The sequence below is a fragment of the Engystomops pustulosus genome, chromosome 1 (genome assembly GCF_040894005.1).
Source record: "Engystomops pustulosus chromosome 1, aEngPut4.maternal, whole genome shotgun sequence".
Taxonomy (NCBI): domain Eukaryota; kingdom Metazoa; phylum Chordata; class Amphibia; order Anura; family Leptodactylidae; genus Engystomops; species Engystomops pustulosus.
This window is the reverse complement of record NC_092411.1, coordinates 276,020,410-276,036,664: the sequence shown is the minus strand read 5'-3', so window position 1 is coordinate 276,036,664 and position 16,255 is coordinate 276,020,410. Positions and strand designations below refer to the sequence as shown.

The following is a 16,255-nucleotide window of genomic DNA, read 5'->3' as shown; positions in this document are numbered from 1 at the left end:
AAGTTACAGATATGTATAAAAAAATTAAAACAATTCTTGCTCAAGTTAGTTTTTGCCTTTTTATTATAATGTACAGGACATGGAGCATGATAACATTATCAGATCTGATCAGACATTATTTTTGCTACTTTTTTGCAACGATTTAGGCGCAAAATCGTGATAGATGCCAAGCAAAAATCTGTATAACAGACGCTCACTATGTCAGATAACCACTAAGTACCGGACTTTTGCTTGCACCCAATAAAGTTGCTAATTAGGGACAAATTTACTAACTGCACAAAAAAACGTCAAAAACTGTCTAAAAAACTGTGAACAATGTCCCCCTTAGTCTCTGTACTTATGACAACAAATAGTCCGGACATTGTACATGCTATTACTTTTTTGTGCAAAAAGTGAAGCCCTGAATGTTCGGTCACCTTTTCTTAATCTTGCTTCCTTATTGGTCACAATTGAGATCTACTTTGTAGGGAAATAATTTGTGACAAATTAGGTGCAAAAATTAGGCGCAAATGAAACGACAATTCAAAACACATTTATATTACACACAATTATAAATCACAAGACAAAAAAAGGGAACAAACTAGGCGCAAAAATAGGTGAACCTGAGCGACCTGTGCGATTAATGTCCCCCGAAATGCCATTACTTCACTAGAACTGCTATACCTACAGCTCTTATAATAGTCCATATGCGCTGATTCAAATCATGACTGATATGTTTTATTATTATTGTTATTATAATTAAATAATACTAATTTATTATGATAATTTAGCTATTTAACATACATTTTTTAATTTACTTTTAGTTTTTCTGCATCCATCTAATCTATAGCTGTGACATGTAGATGCCCTGGAGCCCCTGCTGAGAGGCTGTGGGTCCCCTCCCTGGGTCATAGTTTACATATGAGAGGAGCGATGAATTACAGGCGTGTGCCCTAGTTGTGTGCAGCCAGAATCTAATTAAATCTTTAGTATTTGGGAGGGGTCACCATAGGATTAGGGACACAAGTGAGGGTCATTTCTTATTCTTATGTAGTTGTGAAGCCAACTCTTATTATTATAGATGGACCTGAAATCTACTGAAGTAGCAGAGACTAGTGTATAGGGTCCTTATGGTGGTCCCTATGGTTAACACTGTATAAAATTGTTTTTTGGATTGCATTAAGCAGTCATGCTAATATCCCCAACTTTTGCTGATGACTAGGTTATCAGCGTGCATGTTTAAAGTCAATGGAAGAGAGGACAAGCAGTTGGCAGGCACATCGGCCACCCCTTATCCTCAGTCTAAATCTCTAGTCTACCTAACAATAACATATGAATTTTGGAAGAAACCCCCACAGCTCTCGGGCCTACATATGACTATAACTTATCACCCTGTGCAAATTAATCCTCTAGTCTTCAATTATACATCCCCTTTACATATACCATATACAATAACACTTATGCATCATATGGTGGTTGTTAACTTAAGGGGTCTGGGGGGGGGGGAGCTTATTACCCTTCCTTCATTAATAAAACATGAATGTAAATTTTTGTACTACAGTTGGAAGGCATAACCTATCATCCAGCTACAAAGCAGCTAATTTAAAGAGGTTGAAAAACATGGCTCCTCTTCTGACTATGGGTCATGTGTGGTATGGCAATCTAACCACCATTCATCTCTATACAATTGGGCTGCAATACCGGCACAAACCATGATCAGGAGTGGGGCTGTTTTTGGAAGAGGCAGCCATGTTTTCAAGCTCTGGATAACCACTTTTGTGGGTAGACCACAATCAAAGTTGTTTATGGGTAAACCACTTACATTGTACAAAGTATATTTCATAGGGTAGTCCCCCAACGCTCCAACAAACAGCTATCGTAGTAATTTTCCAACTATGCAAAATAATTGATACTCAGTGTCCAATGAAATTACTTAGTTTTTGGTATAAAAGAAGAGCTAGAGATACTTTTTATAACCACCCAACAATCTACAGATGAGGGTAATAAACAGAAGCCACCAATATTTATTTAGATCCTAATCCTAAGATCCTAATATAGTATAGGCTGTTTTTTTTATTAAGAAAGTGTTTCCAACCATAAAACTATTTACATTGTTTACAATTGTTTCTATTCTTAAAGGAGATGTGTTAGTAACCATTTACATACTAATCCTGATGGATCCCTTTACCTTCTAATTGGGCTTTTTACATATCTGTCAAGTTTCTGTTGTTTCTGGTAACAAGACTATGGCTGCAGACTAAATTACCATATAAAAGAACTAGAAACTCAGCCGATAAAAGCAAAAAGCCTAATAGAAAGGTTAGATCCTTAAATGAATAACAGCCTTACACTTTTATCCTTGCAAAAAAAAAATCTTTATTTGTCATAAATAAAACAAAAAATAAAAAAAAATCTTAATTTACATTAGCACACTAAACATCTGCATATACATTCTGTTTGGCAATTATATCACCAGGAATGGAGCCAAATGTATATAAAGACATGGGCAGTGTTTAGTAATGATATGTACATCACTGGTAATATACCAATGGCATTGTAATGTGAAGGTCCTCAACCCAGTGTCTACGGGGTTTCTACTATAAACTGGTTCAATATCTAGGATATATGTGAGGGTGCTGAGACTGGAGTTGTTGTAAGAATTGTGGTTTCTGGTTGGTTGCAGGGAAAGAATTGTAATATGAGGCTCTATTATAGAACATGCTGTTGTCTTGTACATCCCCAACAGGATCGGCAGAAGGGATGGAGTTGAAGCTGTTGAAGCCGGTGATATTTCTCTGAGACAGTTCATTGACCAGACCCAAGGGCATCTGTTTGCCCACTGAGTTTGTTTCAATGTTTGTAATACTGTTGAAGAAGTTGTTGAGGCAAGGAGTATAAGTGGTGACCGGTGGTGATGGAGTCTTCATATCATGTGGAGATGATGTGTCCAAAGTTGATGGAGATGGGGTAGACATTGGACTTTCTTTGTCTTTCCTTTCTTGTAAGACCGTGTCATTTTCTGTAACTTTAGCCACCTTGGTTGAGTTGGAATCAGATTTGCTCTTTCGTTTTCTGCGGAAATTGCCGTTGTCAAACATTTTTTCACAGTTGGAGTCAAGGGTCCAGTAGTTTCCTTTACCTGAAAAGATAAGAGTGAAAAGATAAGTGGAAGTTAAGATACCAACAGGTCTAATTACAAAAGCAGAAGACATAACTAGCACAATGGAAAATGTGCACAAATACATGCAAAATCATCAGATGTTTAAAAAAATAATAAGAAACTATAATATATAAATCTAAGAATCTAATTTTTAATAATAATAGTCAAAAGTAATACAAAATAGAAATAATAGAGATTAAAGATCAAAAGTAATACACAATAGAAATAATAGAGACTAAAGATCAAAAGTAAAAAAATGAAAATATTGATTTAAAAGAATAATTATATTATACATTAGCTCTTTTAATTTTATTTCTGTTTCTAACATTGTGTGAAATATAACGTATTTTATCCTAACCTTTACAATAATAAAAAGACTAAATTAAAGGCAAGTCAAATTTTTAAATAAAAAAAACAGAAATGTATCAGAATTAATTAATTAATAACACATTTTGGAAAATGTCTTACCTGGATCACTTTCGTCTCTTGCAACTTTCTTGAAGCAGTCGTTCAGGGATAAGTTGTGCCTAATAGAATTTTGCCATCCTGCTTTACTCTTCTTGTAGAAGGGGAAGTTGTCAGACACATACTGGTAAATTTGACTCAGAGTTAGCTTCTTCTCCGGAGTATTTTGTATGGCCATCGCAATGAGTGCCGAATAAGAATATGGAGGCCTCACCATCTTCATGAGTTCTTCCTGAGATGCGACTTGCAACCAGCTAAGATCTGATCCACTAAACCCTGCAGAATTTGGCAGGTACTGGCGCTGGGATCCATATGCTGGAGGCATGTATGGAGATGGGCCATTGCCATAGGGGTAACTTGATGAATTGTTGACTCCTGGTCCTCCAAGCCATAAGTAAGGGTTTGTTGGTGGAGCATAGTCCCCTATTCCATAGTTGGAAGCTCTCTGAGGTGCATGCAGGTTCTGCTGGTGGTACATGCCAAAGTTGTCACAATACACTGCCATCTCTGGAGCTTCCTGGGCACTTTTGGGTTGAGGCTGAAGAGGGTTTGAAGTTGGAAGTGTCTGATGAGCTGGTAGATGGATGGAGTTCATGCTCTTCACAGCACTGTCAAGTCTCAAGGTGCTTCTGATGATGTGTGTCAAGCCTCAAGACCTGTCTTTATACCACCTGAGACCTTCCTACCTGAGGCTATGAATGGGTGTGTCTATAAGTGAGCAACCAGTTGGATAGCTGAGTAGACAAGCAATGGGTGGGTATAAACAGGTCTCACCTTCAGAAAGGCACCAGGTAGAACAATAGTTCCTTTTCAATGATTGTACTCCTCATCTGTCTGCCACAGCAGGACATTATTTCTCCCTTTCTTATGCTAATGCATTGCAACAAGTGGCAGTTACTCATGACCCATGTCTTTACATGATCTTGATATATTGTAATTTGCTCAATATACAGCTTCTAACATACTATATTATACTATATACCACTACCTGAAAGAGATTAATCATTTGGTTTAAATACAATGTTATATAGATGTATCTTTCTATTAAGGTCAAGTATTTATTGGGGGTACATGGAAAATACATGGTTGTTCATCAAGCTTACACAGTTATGGAGGGATATGTGGGCATTTCTCCAGTATATGAGAGGACATCTCCCCTTAAAAAACACTGGGAAAGGGGAAGACTATGAAGTCCATATATGAAAAAATAAGGAACGAGGGTAAAATATGGAAAAGATATTTGAAAAACCATAGAAAAACATTTCTAATATTTCTGGTGTAGGTCACTGGAGAATAGAGTTTGGCAAATCAATTTGTTGGTTCATAGACATGAACCAGGTATTTTTCCTGACACCAAATTGAATTGGATTCTTTTTTGATTTATTAGGGTCAAATCTTTCAAAATGGTGGCTAGCTCATTCACATTCAACTTAGTGCTTAGGGGGAAGTGTAAGGAAATATAAAAATACAGAACACAAATTAAGTAAACAATAGGGGCTTTTTTTAAATGAAAAATCTGTTTTCAGGGACTGTAGGGGGGTTATAGAAAAATGTCCAGGAAAATTGGAGCAAAATTGTTCCGGGCTGATTTCATTTCGAATCTTTGAAAAAGAAGCTTCTATGAAGCAAATCGTGAATGGTTTACTCTGCCAGCTCAAATGCCAAGTGACACTCATGACTTGGTCCCCAATAATGCTTAATGTACCTCATTTTTAAGACTATGCATACCTCCATAAAGAGGCAGATGTAAGGTCGATCTGAGCTTGAAATATCAAACGATACATGGAAATCTGATTTATTGGATTTGTTTCACACTATATTTTAGCTCACCCAATAGGTTCAGGCTTGAAACCAATATCTGGATTTACATTGCGCTGGTGGGGAAGTTCTATGTCAGGTCCAGCCTGGTGTAGAATTGCGCCATAGCCTGCACCTGAATGGCCTCAGGCAATAGCTTGTGCGAAGGCACAGGGAAGGAACGCCACACACCGGCCGGCTTCGCTGCTGGCCGAGTCCCCTTCATGCCCCTTCATTCCCATTAGGCTTAAGGGGGGGATCAGGTGCAATTACTGGCCTTGCCTCAGGAATTGCTCATATTTCAGGGCCTATAAACCAAATTTCAAATATATAAGCCCTGAGAAATCTGCCCAAGGACTGAATTTATTTATGATGACTAAAATATAGTTAGTTATTATAGTTATTTGGGGGAAAACTTCATTAATACTTCATTATATAAATTTAATCCATTACAATTTTTCTCCCACTAAGTTTTGGGTCATATCTCTTCTTGGTCAGTAGATGTGTTGAACCATCTAAATACTTTTATATAAGCTTCTGCCTAAAATAAGGAGAGAGTAACCACCTTATATTTTCACAATTCAAAAAAAGTGAATGAACTGCAAAATAGCTTTTTTGAAGTTATTTTTTTTCTTATATCTGACCCTAAATGACAATAACTCAACATTATTTTGAATATCCAGCTCAAAACAGTGGCCCACAGATGTCCTTATGTAGTCTCCTTTGATAATTAAACTGGGCCAGGAAAAAATGTTTTTTGTTAATATATATTCCACAACATAAGGAAGACTTTTAGTGTCAATGATAGCCTTATCTCGGGTATTGGGGTCCTACATAATGAGTACAGACCCCAATATCCTGAGGACTGGAGAAAGACTCCTGGCTTGTGTGACAACAATAAAAAATATCTAGATCGTAACCGTAAAAACTTTACACCACCAAATCATTGGAAATAAATGGGCTCTCTCTGGCTCTTAAAAAAAGTCACCATTGGAGACACATTGATCAGTCTTCTCCTCATTCATATACATGGGCTCCTTACAGTGATGGGAGTAAACGAGGCAGCAGTGTCAATGAGATGTTATCCCATTAGTTGGTTAAATAAAGAGATGATGGTTCCCATAGATAGCGAGCGTCTTGTCACCAGCCTTACAATCACCTGAGCAGTGATGGCGTACTGTGATCGATGGCCACCTTATCAGCAACGGCTACTGCCACGTCCCCTTCCTGCCCACAGCTACAGGCAGGTTGTTGGGACCTGATGCCTTTATTGTCACTCATCACATAGGACATTGCAGCAATTCATATCAGCGAGATGGGCTGTCAGATGGCAATGATGAATCCTCCGCCTGGGGGGAGTGGGCTGGAAAATGACTTTATGAGGGGTTGATCAGGGTGGCAAATGGAGACAATTATAATAAGTCAATATATTAATTAAACGTGATTGAATCATGGAGATTATAGATGGCAGTCAAAAGCTAATATTTACAAAAATACGGGTTGTAATTGTATGGTCTGGATAGAACACGGCCATGTTTGAAATTATTAATCCCATGTCGTGGACATTGTTTAGTGCAGAAGGTCATTATATCTATGCTTGGTACGAAGAAGAAATATACTAACTTGAATTTCATCAGATCCACCCATACATTTTAGTATGTATTCACCCTCAGTAGGGAAGTGGAATATATTGTCCAATTTTTCAGTTTTTTTGGATGCCGTGACGCTGCCAGAATACTCAGCTGAGTCTGCATGTCTATGAGAAAATTGGGAGGCATTGTAGCTACGGTACTTTATGTGAATGGGGGCCTTAACAAAAACCTAAACCTCTGATGGTGGTGATAAAAGTTTATGAAGAACTTTGTCAGAAGAACTTTATGAATCATCTCTAGGGGGAGATTTTCATGAAAGGTTTTAACAAAAATATTCAATTGACAATAAATATCAGTAAAACCTGATCATGTTTATGGAGGTTCATGAGCCTCTCCCTTGTTGGCTGATGTTAGAGGCAGTTGAGGCATGTTGGATTTCCAGCTAAAACCAAAACTTTTTAAATTAAAAATACCCTACAGAAGTCTGACATTAGCTTATGATCATGCTAAATATTCTATAAAAATGTTTTTAAACACACCAATTTATGGGTTTCTGGTTATCTTATGTGTATCGAGATCTATAAACTTTCCACCAGTGACAGATGTTGGGGTAGGTTGAGGCATGTTGGATTAAGGTGCCTAGACACAAAGGAGGCAGATATGGGGCCTGGCATATGTCAATTATTCTCAACCTTCTCTCAAGATGTTGTCCAGTCCTGACTTATTGCCCCCCCCCCCCCCCCCCATTCAAGCAGGTGAGAGTTTAAGACCACCTTCATTGAAAACACATTCACACACAGTACTGTGAGCCAAGTATTCATGTGAAGTGGGAGTTGTAAAGGAATAAATGTCTTTGGAACAAGTATTTTGCTGAGTGCAACTTAACTGGACACCCTAGTGGCTAGTTGACTTCTCTGAATGGCTGCCTTCATTTAGGTTTTGTTGGGCCCTTAATGCTAATGGGTCTTTGCCACCAACAGACAAGAGCTTCACAAGGAGAACTAAATATCCATCAGCATGATCACATCAACCCAGTTATCCATATGTTTATAGTCAGGGCAATTCTTTATTAGTCTTTCAAATGCTCATTGATGTCCACCCTTCATGCCCCTTGGGTTGTATGTGAATGTCTCCTGGTGTAGACAGTTGGAGACAGTTGGAGACAGAGTCCTCCCAGTGGCAGCACTTTTTCATTGTTACTGTATTGAAGTGCAAAGGAGCACAAAGCCCCAATTAAGAGCTTTATTGCCATATAAACAATACATTAAAGAAGCCCTAACTATATGGTCCGCCCTTCAGCGACTTTCACCAACCTACAGTGGAAAGTGGATGTTCAGAAAGAAGGCAAGATATATATATATATATATATATATATATATATATATATATATATATATATATATATATATATATATACATTTAGAATTCACTCTTCCCACTATTTGAAAGCCAAGGTGGCTGACCTGATACCCAAGACAATCTTCATGTCTTTGGGAGTAGCTTACTACTAGATATCAAGACTGATGTCCAAAAAGATCCCCATATACTTTCATAATGTGGTAGTAATAATAATAATAATAATAATTCCTTTATTTATATAGCGCTAGCATATTCCCCAGCGCTACACAGAGCTTCCCAATTCAGTAGTATGGCAGTATATGGTAGGATCAGTCAGACAACCTAGGGTTAAAGTACCCTAGGGGGTCTAAAAAATAGTAAAAAAAATAAAATAAACAAGTTATAAAAAAAAACTAAAAAATCAAACCCACTTTTCCCTAGAACTAATATGAATAAACAGTAAAAATCATCAAACATAGGTATCGCCGCACCCCAAAATGTGTGATCTATCAAAATATAATGGTGGATATTCCCAGCGTTTAACCCCGTAATGATAATCAGCGCCCAAAGTCGAAAATGCCACTTTTCCGCTATTTTGCAAAATATAAAAAAATTTAATGAAAAGGGATCAATTGGCCGTACCGTCCTCAAAATAGTAGCAATGAAAATGTCACCTCATCTTGCAAAAAAGTTATTAGTGCCAGAAGATGCCAAAATAAAGATTTTTTGGGGGGTACAGGAGGTTTTAATTTTTGTAAATGTATGAAAACATTATAAAACCTGTATAAATTTGGTATCACCATGATCACACCGACCCAAAACATAGAGTAGATGTGTCATTTGGCGCGCACAATGACAGCTGTAAAATCCAAGCCAACAAAACAAATGCATTTTTTCATCAATTTCACTGAATTTGGTTTTTTTCCCGCTTCCATGTACTTGGCATGGAATATTAAATACCATCACTATGAAGTGCAATTTATTACACAGAAAACAAGCTTTCATACAGCTCTTTCCATGGAAAAATTCAAAATGATAGATTTTTGAAGGTGAGGAGTAAAAAATGGAAATGCAAAAAGGCCTAGTACCATAGGGGGTCTAAAAAATAGTAAAAAAAAATAGTAAAAAAAATAAAATAAACAAGTTATAAAAAACCCTAAAAAATCTAATCACCCATTTTTCCCTAGAACTAATATGAATAAACAGTAAAAATCATCAAACATAGGTATTGCTGCACCCCAAAATGTGTGATCTATCAAAATATAATGGTGGATATTTTAAGCAGTTAAAAGACCTCAATGATCTTAAAAAATAAAGTCAGCTTGTCAGTCCTGTCTATGATCTACATGAATTCTAGATATTTACACCCCTGTCCATTAATGGGTAAGGGTTCTTTGCCTTTACTCCCAGTTTCTTAAAAATCGATAACAAGTTCTTTTGTCCTGAACCTTTGGCCCATTTACATTACACCAAACCGTCTTACGGCCAACATTCTCACGGTAGACCGAGTCATCATTGTCCCGTCTATGTCTTGTCGTTGGTGAATTCCCAAATAAAACATAATTGAGTGTCTGATGAAATAGTGAAGATATACACTTTTCCTGGATTCAGCTCTATTGGGGATCACTATGGGATTACTGGGTTCAAAATGGCAACAAAACATATTTAAAGGGGCTGTTTATTGCTAGACTGATAACAGTTAAAGGGTGGAGGGGGGGGGCACCAATACAGGCAGTCCCCTACTTAAGAACACCTGACTTACATACGACCCCTAGTTACAAACGGACCTCTGGATTTTGGTAATTTACTGTACTTTAGTCCTAGGCTACAATGATCAGCTATAACAGTTATCACAGGTGTCTGTAATGAAGCTTTATTGATAATCCTGATTCTTATGACAACCCAACATTTTTAAAATCCAGTTGTGACAGAGACCAAAAAAGTTCTGGCTGGGATTACAATGATAAACTATACAGTTCTGACTTACATACAAACTCAACTTAAGAACAAACCTCCAGACCCTATCTTGTATGTAACCCGGGGACTGCCTGTATTGGGATGACAGCTATGTTCAAGAATTATGAAAGACATTAGTTTGCTTGTAACAAATATCTCATTAAATGGGAAAATTATACATTTTCCTTTTTTTATTTCCCACCTTTCCAGAAGTGATGGGGCCATTTGGGGGATTTGTACTTGGTAGTGTCAATAATTCCATTATTTGAGCAATTTTTTTAAATATTTGTTGGATTGCATTGGTATGTATTGAAAAAAATATAAGATCATTTTAAATAAATAAAATATACAGAAAGAGACATAACTAGTATTAAATTAAACATCAATAGTGTTAAAAAGACATAAATGGCATACAAAAACATAACTGATAACAACGGTATAAAAAAGGAAGAAAACAGTATTTAAAAGAAATAACTAGTAATACAAAATCATAAAATAGACATAGATTGTGTAATAAAGACAAAATTGTAAAAAAAAGGAAACATTATTATAACAAGAACATAAATCGTATAATATATATATAGTGTAACATAGATGTATATATTAAGACATATGGTAAGTAGCATAAAAAATAAAAAGGGCACATAATTAGTAATATAAAAACACAAATGGTATATAAAATAGACATAAAAAGTGCGACATAGGCTGAAATAGTGTAATTAAGACATCTATAGCATAAACAAGAGACATTAAAAAAAAGACATAAGTAGTATAAAAAGAGACCTAAATTGTATAAAAATGGATATAAATAGTGTAACATAGATGTATATATTTAGTGTAATAAAGACATATGGTAAGTAGTAAAAAAAATGACACATAATTAGTATAGTAAAAACACAAATGGTGTAAAAATAGACATAAAAAGTTCCACACTAGTTGCAATAGTGGTATTAAGACATATCTAGCATAAACAAGAGACGTTAAAATAGAAAAAAGACATAAGTAGCATAAAAAGAGACAAACATTGTATAAAAAGACCTTTTTAAGAGACCTACAAAAAATGTGATGGCTGCATTTCTAACTACAAAGTCAAGGGAAAAACAAGAAAAAACAAACCACCCCCCTGATTTACATGTCCCCTGCTCCTCTGCTCTGTCTTTGGGCTGATTCCTTCCTCTTTTGTCTTTTGTGATCACTTTACATTTTGTAAACAAACAAGAACTAAAAGGGAAACTCAAGAAACTGAAGATCCAATCCAATGTACATTGCAAAGTGAACTTCGCCCATCCTGGCCCATACAAAGCTCCCAGCAGGAGGGGTGGGAATGACCCCACGAATGTATAATGGGGTCTAACAGAATACTACATTTATTCGCGTAGCCTCTTCCTAGGATGCTATACATGGGAGGGTGTGTTCAAATCTAGGATGTAAAGGAATATTCAGATTCTACCCATATCCACAGGAAATGCCAAAAAATGTAATATATAGGGTTATACATAGGGTTCTCCCTACCTATTAGCACCAACAGGATCAGGGGTGTAACTTGCAGAAGTACAATGGCTTTGGGCCTAGGGGGCTACTAGGAGTCTTCTTACCATATGAGGAAAACAGTAATATTAATAATACAGTGTAATTGGGGGGGGGGGTACAGATTAATTTACCCCTCTATCCTTACCTATTACTAGAGATGAGCCAATCATGGAGATTCAACACTTTTTTTTAGAATATTTGATTCATTTCCATGTATATGTATAGGTCTAACAGAATACTACATTTGTTTGTGCTTCCTAGTATGCTTTACACGAATCCAAAGTTTACGGTGATTCAAGAGATCATTAGACTGTGTGACCCTTTGATCACTTTTTATTGTATTTTTTCTATTTTTCAAAATGGCAAAAAAAGTGCAATTTTCAACTTTGGGCACTTTTTTTCCGTTACGGGGTTAAATGCAGTGAAAAACCGTTATTATATTTTGATAGATCGACAATTTTCGGACGCGGTGATACCTAATGTGTTTATGATTTTTACTGTTTATTTTTATATCAGTTCTAGGGAAAGGGGGGTGATTTGAATTTTTAGGTTTTTTTATTTTTTATTTTTTTTTAATTTTTAAATTTTTACTATTTTTCAGACTCCCTAGGGTACTTTAACCCTAGTTTGTCTGATTGATCCTACCATATACTGCCATACAATGGCTGAATATGGGAATTTCCCTCCTCATTCATTACAATGGGGCAGATTTATCAAGCTGTCTGAAAGTCAGAATATTTCTAGTTGCCCATGGCAACCAATCACAGCTCAGCTTTCATTTTACCAGTGCTCATGAATATTTTAAAGGGGAGCTGTGATTGGTCGCCATGGGCAACTAGAAATATTCTGACTTTCAGACAGCTTGATAAATCTGCCCCAATGTGCTAATCGCACATTTGTAATGAAGGGGTTAAACCGAGACCCGAGGCTGTCATTGCAACGGATCGCCGCTCCCCAGTGACGTTACGGGGAGTGACAATCCTCGGCAAGATGGCGGTGCTCATGCGCTAGCACCAACCGTGCTAGCACTTACCGGCTATGGAGAGGGCTCAGCCCGTGAGCCCTCTCCATGTACCCGCACCCGGCATGTGACGTATCGTGATTAGTTATGATTCGGTTTGAACCGGGTCGAAATGATTTTAGATAAATTTGCCCATCTCTATTAATAATACATTGTTATGGGGCGGGGCAGGTACAGTTTAAATTACCTCTACCCTTCCCTATCACTAGAGATGAGCGAATCATGAAGCTTCAACACTTTTTTAGAAGATTTGATTGATTTCCAAATTGATTTTGCTTCAAATGTCCCAAAAATTGGTATATAACCCGCTCTACTCCTCTAAAACACAGATTTTGTTTTAATAAAAGGAGCGTATTGCATAGATTTTTTAGGATTTTTCCTCACCCATCCCCCTTCCCTCAGCTACGGGATGAAGGACAGCTGCCTTTTTGAAGGATTAGCCTAAAACCAATCATAACAGATTCGGATTCCATTCGGTGGCAAAAAAAAGATAATTTTATTAATAAAATTTTTTTTCTAAAACCCTTTCTTTGGTCTGTAGATGTCCCAATTGTAAAGTGTCAGAGTGGGCCGTCATCTGTGACAACTGTTTCTGCACTTTTGCTTTTGCGCTCTGGAGGGTCACAGGACCCATTTTAGCAAATTAAGGACCTACTGCGATCATGGGACAACAGGACATCAGCTCCTCTGTTGTCACCAGGTCCAAGGAGGTCATTAATTGGCCAACCATATCCCATGCCCGGCTGGACACAGGACCAAACAGGGACACAGGACCACTTTCTCAACCAGAATCCTGAAAAACCCCTTTAAGGTGTCTAGACTTCCAGTCCTCTCAACCTACCCAGACACATTTGTGTATTATTTCAGCCAAGTGTGCGTGTGTTGTCAATGGGGAGACCTCTAGAGGTAGTTTAGTTATGGTCAGTTCTGACAAGTTAAATTCCAATGACCCCACACATGTCAGATAGTTGTCCGGATACACAGGATAATTAAGTATCTAATGGTCTCTGTATCTTTCATAACTTCCAATTAAAGATTTTATAGGATGGAATCAGATCCAACTTCTTATCAGGAAATCAGGGAATTAACCATCCATCTCCTGCCCACCTCATGATAACATCTCCTGGGAGCCGCTGCCCGTTCCACCAATCACAGATCACGAGGACTGATTGGTGCAGGTCGCCATCTCGTTTGGGATTGTACATTCTCATATCTGTATTATAGGAACAGGCCGGAGATTCGGTGAGGGAAAAATTTGTATTAAGGAAGAAGCTTTCCATAGAAAATCACGTTCTTAGAGGACTAGAAGGATACCAATTACCAATCATATACCAATTTGATTGAGACTAAAAAGATTAGGGCCCATAAGGAATCTTTTAACGAATTTAACGAAATATTGGATGATTTGTTCATCTCTACATGTAATGTACCTACAATTATGCATATTGTCAACTACACCCCCCCTCCTCGCATCCACACAAATTATATGGATGGCCCAACCTGTCGAAATTTCGGAGCTTGACCAATAAAGATCTAATGTGAATTGGAAACTTTAGCACTTGGGTTGTGCAGTGGTAGTGGTGCTAACCAGGACCTATGGTGATCCATTTATCCATTTCTCGCATATTAATTTGCAACATAACCTCCCAATTCAGGCCACACCCACTTTATGATAAGCCACGTCCCTTTTTCGTAGAAGTCATAAAACTGTCTAAAATGTATCTAAATTATGATGAAAGTTAGACAGGTCTTTGGCACAAATTGCACCAAAATTCAGGTATATTTGGGGAGATTTGTCACAAGCTGGTGCTAAGTACGCCAGCACATGATGTTCCCCCGTTGGATTAACAGAGGGCTCCAGCTTTCCCATAAATTCCGACAGGGGACTGCGATGCGCCATCTGGGCTGTTCTACACTAGGTCCGGCCTGACATAGAATAGCACCATAGTCTGTGCCTGAATGGGTATAAACAGTGCGCAGTTGAAGGGCATAAATGCTCCGTGCCCTCCCACACCATTGCTGTCCAACTGCCTCTCCCGCCTCTCCACACTCTTTGGGCGCGAAATTGGAGTAAATGGAGAAATTCCTGACCTTGTGCCTATTTCAGGGCTTGTACACCAGTGTCCAGGTGTATAAGCCCTGATAAATATGACCCATTGGGACACATTTACTTACCTGTCCGAGTCGCGATCCCCGATCCAGACTCTCCAACGATAATGCACTGTGCCGCGATCCACGAAGATCGTGCACCCGATATCCTGCATGTGTCGCTTCCCCGCTCAGGTCCGACAGAGTTCACCTTCTTCTTCCTGGTGTATGTAAGTGCTTGGGCTTGCGACACAATTTTAAATGTTAAATCCTGTGCGTTGTCGGAATCCGTTGGATCATCCGATGGCCCGTCCCCCGATTTGTGTCGCATGAAAGCCTGCGCGATTGCAACACAATCCGATCGTGTTCGACACAACCCCTGGTGCAATCTCCAAAAAGTTGGGAAACCGCGGCCGCGGGACCCTTATTAAATAAGCCCAATTGTGTTCAGTTTCGTAATTCTTACTATCATTTTTCTACTCCATTCGCCACTTTTGGAAAAAAGTAGGAGGAACCTGCCAGGGTGAGGGCAGACTGGGGTGGCTAAATAGCCTCCAACACATTTATTATATAATGCTGCACATCTTCCGGTTCTTTGCTAAGTTTAAACCTGGTGATTTTATTGATATAGACAGGAAGTGGTGAATGCGCAGAGGGTTTGTCCTTCTCTGGGGACAGTAATGTGGTGTGTGCCAGTCCTAAGCTCACTGCCCAGTCATTGTGGTGTCCCCTTACTCATTATGATGTCTACACATGAGCAAACACTCTGCGCATGCGCTGGTCCTCATCTCACAAGCACTGGAATTTGTGCAGTCTGTGAAAGGCATCTGGACTGAACCAAAAGTCCAGTGGACACTTCATTGTCATATTGGGGCAGATTTACTTACCCGGTCCATTCACGATCCAGTGGCGCGTTCTCTGCGGAGGATTCTGGTCTTCCGGCGATTCACTAAGGCAGTTCCTCCGACGTCCACCAGGTGTCACTGCTGCGCTGAAGTCCGCCGGAGTTCATGATCCATTGGTGGGTGAAGGTAAGTGCGTGTCCAGCGACACTTTTTTTTTTTTTAAATGCGGCGGTTTCTACGAATCCATCAGGTTTTCATTCGGTCACGCCCCCGATTTCCATCATGTGCACCACAATCGCCACAATACGATCTCGTGCGTCAAAAGCCTGGGGCAATTCAGGGAAAATCGGCGCAAATCTGGTCTAGGGGGCAGCAGATGATGGACAGACCTAGTTTAGACAAGTCCTTTCCCCTTCTTCCTATACACTAAAGAATTAGGCATTACTCCATGTATTATCCAGAGCATAAGACTTGCTAATACTAA

At 38.5% G+C, this 16,255-nt stretch overlaps 1 protein-coding gene across 1 annotated transcript; it reads right to left on the bottom strand.

Moving 5' to 3' along the window:
- Nucleotides 1–2,588: 2,588 nt before the first annotated feature.
- Nucleotides 2,589–4,199, bottom strand: LOC140113257 (forkhead box protein I1c-like). The gene is made up of 2 exons (XM_072132636.1): nucleotides 3,608–4,199; nucleotides 2,589–3,118 (listed from the first exon to the last, which is right to left on the bottom strand). The coding sequence occupies exons 1-2, from the start codon at nucleotides 4,197–4,199 to the stop codon at nucleotides 2,589–2,591; spliced, it is 1,122 nt and encodes a 373-aa protein (XP_071988737.1).
- Between the last annotated feature and the right edge of the window lie 12,056 nt (nucleotides 4,200–16,255).

Excerpts from the sequence above, each read along its gene's own strand:
- LOC140113257 (XM_072132636.1), bottom strand. The coding sequence starts at position 4,199 with ATGAACTCCATCCATCTACCAGCTCATCAGACACTTCCAACTTCAAAC. Across the intron at positions 3,119-3,607 it reads AAGAGACGAAAGTGATCCAG|GTAAAGGAAACTACTGGACC; the intron begins GTAAGACATTTT and ends TTATCTTTTCAG.